This window comes from Gavialis gangeticus, unplaced genomic scaffold (assembly GCF_001723915.1).
Source record: "Gavialis gangeticus isolate Ggan-Ray unplaced genomic scaffold, GavGan_comp1, whole genome shotgun sequence".
NCBI classification, from domain to species: domain Eukaryota; kingdom Metazoa; phylum Chordata; order Crocodylia; family Gavialidae; genus Gavialis; species Gavialis gangeticus.
The window spans coordinates 71,095,408-71,103,622 of record NW_017729034.1 but is presented as its reverse complement, the minus strand read 5'-3'; the positions used below and the strand labels follow the sequence as shown (position 1 = coordinate 71,103,622).

Below are 8,215 nucleotides of genomic sequence, written 5' to 3'. Positions count from 1 at the left end.
CCCCCAGGGGAGGCATGGGGTGCATATGCCCCCCAGATCTGTGCGTGGGGCAAGAGTGGGCTGGTGCTGCAGGCTGAAGCCAGGGATAATGCCATGCTCTTCCTGGCAGGCGGCTTGGGCTAGGGCTGTCCAAGTCTGAGTTCCTTTTAAGATTCTGGAAGTTTGGACAATTTATTAATTTTCAACCTGCCGAGACGAAGAAAAATAAAAACTAATGGAAGATCTTCAGTCTGAAGAAGGGTGGCTGAAAGTACTTGGAAGAGCTAAGGTCTACATTAAGGAGGATGCAGATTTTCCATGTTTTATACTTCACAAATACTGTGACCAGTGACCAACCAGGCAACCTATGTTGACTGGTTATTCCCCACTACTACTATTTTTATAAGGCACAGAAGTTACTTCAGGCTCTGTATTTAAGTTAACATTTATGTAGCATTTTATCACTTAAAAATGAAACAGGACTAACTTACAGTTAAGATCTGTATATTTGCTCTCCAGAGCTTGTACGTATGCTTCATATTGCTTCCACCTATTACAGGAGAGGAAAAGAACAAACAAAAAATTTCTGAAACAGTTTGTTAAATCAAAAGTGGCTAAGAACTCAGACTACACATGCATGCTATAACTAAAAAAAGAAGTCACAAGGAAAATATGCAACTACACCTATTTTAACGTATAAATAGGTTAAAATATAAATTTTAACCTATTTATAGGTTAAAAATAAGGAAGTTATTTTTAGCCAGGAAAACAGTTTAAAACTCTCAGCTCAAAAGGAAAAAAAACAACTTACAGATTTTAGAAAGACACTAAACAAAAATTACATAGAAGCAGCTAAGAGGAACTGTTTGTGTTACTATGGACAAATGCACAAATCCTTCTTCATTTAATTATAAATGCAGGGAATATTTTATTTAAATATACGGTCCCTCAAAACATTAAGTTCAGTAACACTAAGAGAATATGAAAACTACAAACACAAACAGCAGATGGTATGTCAAGATATTATTCATTACAAATGAATTAGCGTGCAATGAGGTTAAGAAACCACTGAGCTATTGAAACAGCTTAAAATTAATAATGTCTGAAGTTAACAAGCCAAATTTGACTAGTTTAAGCCAAAATAGTTATTGTGACTATTAACGTTAGCCACCTTTAACCATACCTAGGGACAACCCATGCAAATAATCCATGAATTCAGGGAGACACACACTAGATTGATTTCTGATGAAAGCCACCAACTGAGCACCAAAGTTTGCAATAATAAAACTCTTGTTAGGTCAGAATCTTGGCCAAATTCTTAAGTTAGGTGCCAGAAACTAGACTTCTGCATCCATAAAAGCACTCTGCTGCCAACTAAGATCCTGCCCTATGAAGAGCTATTAAAATCTTGTCTTATTTAGCTTGGCAAACAAAGCATTGCGAGAGAATGATCCCTCTATAAAAAGATCAAAGGAGTAAACACCAGGGATAGAAAGAACTACTTAAACTGACACTGTTATAAGAACAAAAAAAAAGAGTATAAAAGCTGGCCACTAATAAGTTTAGGCAGCAAATTGGAAGCTTTTAACTTTTAGAGAAACAAGGTTCCGGAACAGCCTTCCAGAAATACTGGAGATAGACAACTTAATTATAAAATCTGATAAATTTATGAAAGTTTTTATATTGGGGGTAGGCAACCGCTGGCATGGGTGCCAGAGTGTGGAACCCGAAGACATTTTGCTTGGCACACATGCCTTTGGCAGGGAAGGGGCCGGGGCTACTTGGTCACAACAAGGATCAGGCCCTTCGTGGCTCCCCCACCATCCTCCCCAGGCATGCCAACATGTTACAAGTTGAAGTTGTGGGTGTTTTTGGCACTCTACCCAAAAGCATTGCTGACCCCTGTGTTATATGAAGCTACTGCTTGCAACAGCATGGAACTAGACACAATAAACAAGGAGCCCACTTTCAAACCTATATAATTTACTGAATGGGTGCCTTAAAGAGGTCTTATACAAAACAGCAAAGTTCAACATAACAGAGTAGTTGACAATTATGAAAATCTGCAGTTTCAAACTTCTTCACACATATCAACAAAATCCTTGCAGCTTCTCCTTGTTTATAAATATGCAAAGTGTTTTCCCTTTTGCCATGAAGTCTGAAAAAATATGCACTTTGAGGTAAAATTATAAAAATTCAGTTGAAAGAGTGATCTGTCTCCAAATAAAAATTTTTAGTATATCTGAGATCACTTCACTTATCTCCTACAAAACCCCCACAAGAAACCTAGGTATTGGTAAGCCATGCTCTTACACTGAAAGTTTTGTTGAAGACCTGCTTCAACAGAAATCCCAAGTTTGACTCAAGCCAGGTAGGTATTAGTTAATATCTGAATTATTTTATATACCAATTCTACAAAAAACACATCATATCCATTCCTGATCTTGTCTTCTACATCTAAATCAGGAAGTTTTCTTTAGTTTTCAATTCCAATACTCCCCCCACCCATCTTAAACATCTACAGTTAAAGAACTGCGAATACTGAACGTACCCTAACCTCAGGTATTAAAAAAAGCCTCCAAAATATTTCAGCCAGTTCCTTACAAGAGATTACCTTAAAGTCTAAATTTACATATGAACAATTAGTTTTCATTTCATCCCTTTATTTAAACACTGTTCCACTGCAGTGTACACACCTTCAGACAAAAATCAAGGTAAATAAGAGGGCATCTACAGAATAGACAAATCACCTAAATATTCAGGCTCTATGGCACACAAGAAAGCATCTTTATCTACTATTCAGAACTGTAGGGCCTTTATATCAGCTCCATTTGAGATTCAGGAGATCTAACTGAGCAAAGGACGCTTACTGAAATTGACACTGAATGCCATTTAAAAAAAAAAAAAAAACACCCAAAAACTTAGCGTTCCCCAAATCTGCTTTACGTAAACACAAAACCAGACCACAGTGGTTCTCTCAATCCCAGATTAAGTTCAATCAATTCTAGAAAACTCTCCAGTAGACATGTCATCCCAGTCAAAACTATCAACTTTTCCTATCGTCTTGGAAACAATCTACCAGAACGTCTTGAAGTTTGGAAACAAACCACCTGATTGCAACTATAAAGAGAAAAAATCCTTATACACACACAGATGACAAAACCACCTTCACATGTTACTGAGCAAGCTGGATAAGGGAGCATCTTTACTGAGGAGAAAAAGAAACTAGTCAGAGTGTTCTAGAGCCTCTGGGATGCCGGGAGTTAAAACATTCTTAAAATCAGGAAGAACCCTACTATACAGACAATCTTTAGTACCTCTGAAAGTCAAAACTCAAAAGCTAAGGAACACAATATCCAAGAATAAAAACCTTTCACTCAGAACATGTCATTTTTCAGCTTTTTCATAGAAAAAATAATCCTTCTCTGCAACAGCCGCTAGTCTCATCTCCAGGTAGAACCTGTCTGAAGCAGAAGCTGCAGTAAGATGCTATTTTCCCCAAGACAGAAGTCACTGAGACAGAACAGCACCATTACAAGGTGACAAAAGCCCTTCCAAGAAAATTCCCCACTATAAAGACTAGAATGGGGACCACATGCAGCCTGCCATGATAAACTAGAGGCATGTCAGAACTCATTATTCAAGTAATTCATTAAATGAGAAAGGACTTGAAAAGCAAAGCAAGTCCTGTGTCCTTACTGTACAGTACCTGGCTAACCTACACAAGCACTTGCGTGTGCTATCCATTTCCCAATTCCAAACAAAGAAAGCTTACATCTCATCAGAGCAGATCCCATGAAGGGCAACTCTCCATTGAAAGTGTTTCCTAAAGGTAACTGTCAAAGTTTGAGTCATGCACTGCTAGGCTACCAAGATTAGCATCCACAAGAAAAACAGCTTGAAGTACAGATTGACTCAAAATGTTATACAGGCATACCTGGGAGATATTGCAGGTTCAGTTCCACACCACCGCAATAAAGCAAATATCGCAATAAAGCGAGTCACACGAATTTTTTGGTTTCCCAGTATATATAAAAGTTATGTTTACACTATACTGTAGTTTATTAAGTGTGCAATAGCATTATGTCTAAAAAACAATGTACATACCTTAATTAAAAATACTGTATTGCTAAAAAATGCTAACCATCATCTGAGCCTTCAGCAAGTCGTAATCTTTTTGCTGGTGGAGGGTCTTGCCTCAATTTGTAAAAAACGCAATATCTGCGAAGCGCAATAAAGTGAAGCGCAGTAAAATGAGGTATGCCTGTAAATGTAAAGAGCCAGATTTCCTAGTTTACTTAGATGTATCTGCTTGTTTTGTGCGACATAAATGCTACTTTTTTACCACTATGAATACAGGAAAAAGCTAGGAAAGAGGGAGATTCATTTAATTTCTTGTTCTGCATGAAGTGCTCTATTTACTTGAATATAAAATGACCTGGTATAGAAGACAACTGCCCAGTAATTAGATTCTATATATGGAAAATGTATAAGTTTGTTATAATTCTCCAGGTATAGAATCTAATTGGAGATTTGCCTTGATTTGCCACCACCCCCCCCAGCAGGGAAAATAAATCTGGGGGTCAGATAACACTTTACATCCTTTGCTGCCTCCTGCAGTCCCTGCCCCGCCCCCTTACAGTCAGATCCTGTTCTCCCGTGCACAAAGAAGTGAGGCAAATTTGAAAGCACTGACTTTGAAATGAATATAATTTACCATATAGGCAAATTAATACAGGTACCCATAGACTTAGTTCATCCAGAATTGATACATTTGACCTTTCTTGAAACTGCTTCAAGTTTTAGCACAAGTACTCCATAAACACACTTTTACACCTACTTATACATCATGCATTATTTATTTATATAATAACATCATCATCATCAATTATAAACAATGCATATTAGTCTAAAGCCAAAAGGCTCATGATTTACCATACAGTTCACTGGGCTGGACCCCAGCAGTCAACAGCATTTCAAACCCTGATGATCCCAAAACCCAGCACTGCTTATTATGTACACGTACTCCAGATACCCCCTTCAAAGGATCTATTTGTTAGCTACCACCGCACCACCCCCTCCACCATGACTGGAACCAGGTGTTCATATCAGGAGTCCTGGGATCCTCCAAAACTTTATATGCAGATGAGGTGCAAGCCAACCTGGTCCAGCTCCATTTCATGGAGGGACAGGCCACACTAATCATATGCAACATGCTGAGAAAATTCACAACGGAGGGATTCTGAGTAAAACTGTTTGGGGCCCTGCTTGGTGATGTTTGCCAGACATTTAAGGCAGGTGAAGAAACAGGAATCACTGGAAACAGGGAGGTAAGGCACAACTCAGCTATGGGAGTGAAGTAGTAAAAATGTATTCAAAGTAGTAGCTCACCATGACTTGAAAGAGTTGGCACTGAGAGGGCCTGCGTGCAACAGGCACTACCAATATATCTGATTCAGATGAACTGCACTAATCTGTCCTTGTGGTAGGTTCTATGCTTGTCACCATATAGGTCTTGTGTTTTATAGTCATGCTCAGTGTTGGTTGTATGTAATCAATGTCATAGCTGGCTTCTATTGCTGAGCACATGCTGCTTTTGGCAGCAGTTTAATAATAGACAATGTATTTAATGATGTTTCCTTGTATGCAAATAAGACAAGACAAGGGGCTCCCCCCCATGCTGATTGGGAGAAAAATCTCATTTTATAGTCTAGTAAATGCAGTTCTTATGTTACATTAAGATCTAGAGAAGCCAACAGCAATCAGAGTCCAATTGTCTTAGTAGCAATATGCAGAGCTATAGCCCTGAAGTATTTACAGTCTTAACAGACAATGACAGACAAGGTGGAGAGGAAATGACCTGCCCAAGGTCACACACAGTAAGTCGGTGACAAAGTCAGGGAGGGAACTTGGGTCTCCCAACTCTGCGTGGTGTCTATTAGAAGGCTTGCATAGTATTCCTTATTTGATCTAGCTTTTCTTATGCTTTTTTTAATTTAAAACTGAAGTGCCTTCTAGTATCAGTATCCTCCTCTCTGCATAGAAATAGTCTTTAAATCAAGACTGGATAGCTTTTTGGAGGTTTACTCAAATTAGGATAAATTATAGTTGTAACCGAGTGAAATTCTATGGCTGTGCTGTACAGAAGAAAAGACTAGATAATCTAATGATTTCTAAACTTAAAATGATTAATCTATAATTAGATAGATATTTCTTAGATTAATGTCATTCTTGTAATTCTTTGAATCCTTTCCCCATTTTTCAACATCCTGAAATAATCCGTACATTTGACTTTCCTTCTGCCTTGCCCCAGTCAAAAAGTATCTTATTTATACTTGTCCATATATACATTAAGGAGTGAAAAGCCAGAAAAACACAAGCATTAACAAAAGAATCCTCTGAGAAGAGGGGCACTGTTCCAAAACTGTTTTACTTACAAAAAAGAACTCACATCTACAAGTACCAAGAAGTGCATATTTTCTAATAGAGCCTAATACTATAATTGACATTTTTGAAAGTATGACACCTATCTTCATCCTATCTTCATATTTGAACACTGACACCTATCATCATCCACTACTAGAAGATGGACCTTCAGAGTTAAGACTGCTCTCAGGCCAGAGCAACAGTATGACTGGAGTCAAGGAAATCCAGTTGCTTTTGCTTCTGCCAAAGTAGTTTCATCATAACTCTCTAAGCAACCTTCCCCCAAAAGATGATTTGGGACAGTGTAATTGATTGAGCATGTCAAAACAGCATCCTAAGCAACCATTTCCTAACAATTTTTAAGAAGCCGACATCTTGGCCTTTTCAAGAGAAATGAGTTAACAGGCAACTCCAATGAGTATTCCTAGCTACACCCCCAAACCAAGTGATAGGCTTACCCTGCAAATTGCATCCCGACTATCCTCCAAAAATCTCAGCAAACAAGATCAGTCAAAATCTGCAAGACTGTGCTTATTATGCTTATGTTTGTCAACATAGACATAAGCAGCCTGATCAAAATCAAAGCAGATTTATCTGCAAAGAGATTTCCTTAAACAGTAATCTCTGGCTAAGAGTATAGCTCTATGGAAGCAAGCAGGAGGAGACGACTAACAGAGGAGTTCTCTCCCAAGTTGACTACCAGACACAAGATGCCAAGAGCAATGAAGCAAAAAAATAAAAATATATTTATAAAAATGACTCTTGTACATCTACAAAGCAAATGAACAAAAATGCAAACAGAAAATCAAAAGGGCAAACACATGTTAAACTATAATAATACCATAACTGCAACTAGATTAACAAAGCACCCAAACCACTGGTGCAAGTGTAGCAGCAGCTTTAATAGTGATTATGAATACAAGGGTACTATTCAAGAAAGGCATGAATTTTAACACAGCATCCCTCAACTTGTTAAACTGTAACAGCAACAGCTCTAAGTTAGTTATGAATACAGGAGGAATAATCAAAATATACACCGAAAATGCATTTTAAGTAAAGTTTCTGTTCCTTCAAGCACAGCTCTCATAAAAAGGAAGATGACCCACCATGGTAAAATGGTATTTCCCTGAAACCAAAAATGCTATTTTAGGAGTGTTCCTACATGCACAGGCTACTGTAATAAACCTACGATTGTTCCTGGATGAAAAAAAGCTTTAGTTAACCAGATTGTTCATCTAAGAACTTCAAAGGTATTATGGGAAAAAGTTTTAATCTCCTGCACAGCCAGTATTTTAAAATTTATGCTTCAGCTACTCAGCTTTAGAAACAGACTTCCACAGTTACAAATCTACCTGGCTTGCCTCTCACTACAGAAGTTACAAGTGATTTGCATACCATATGAGCAGCACAAAGCCAAAGGAAAGAAAGTTTTGGATATACATCAATAATGAAGTAGAAGAACAAAAATAGGTATTTCAATATAGTGCAATCATATACACCTTAAACATGAAGAATGAGACTACTGTGTGAAGTTATAAAAGGGAATGCAGACAACTGCATTGCATGGCCTGCCTGACTAGACATTAATTACTAGGCGATTATGTTTGGGTTTGAAAACTTTCATCTCACTGCCCAAAACAAACATGGAAAATATGATAATCCTAATAACTTTTCAAAATAAAAGTTACTAGTCCACAAAATCTGCTCCAGACATATTAGCATAGCAGGTGCACACAAACTGTATTCACCAATAAAAATCTACTTAGCCCAGGCTAATGAAAGAGCAGATATAGTGGGGGGGGGGGGGGGG

General features: G+C 37.9%; 1 protein-coding gene across 1 annotated transcript in view; it reads right to left on the bottom strand.

The window, feature by feature from the left end:
• Positions 1-8,215, bottom strand: part of WTAP (Wilms tumor 1 associated protein) — a 37,445-nt gene that overhangs the window by 22,786 nt on the left and 6,444 nt on the right. Inside the window, exon 4 of the mRNA XM_019527069.1 lies at positions 471-529. Coding sequence (XP_019382614.1) covers positions 471-529 — 59 coding nt within the window. The remainder of the gene's footprint in view (positions 1-470; positions 530-8,215) is intronic.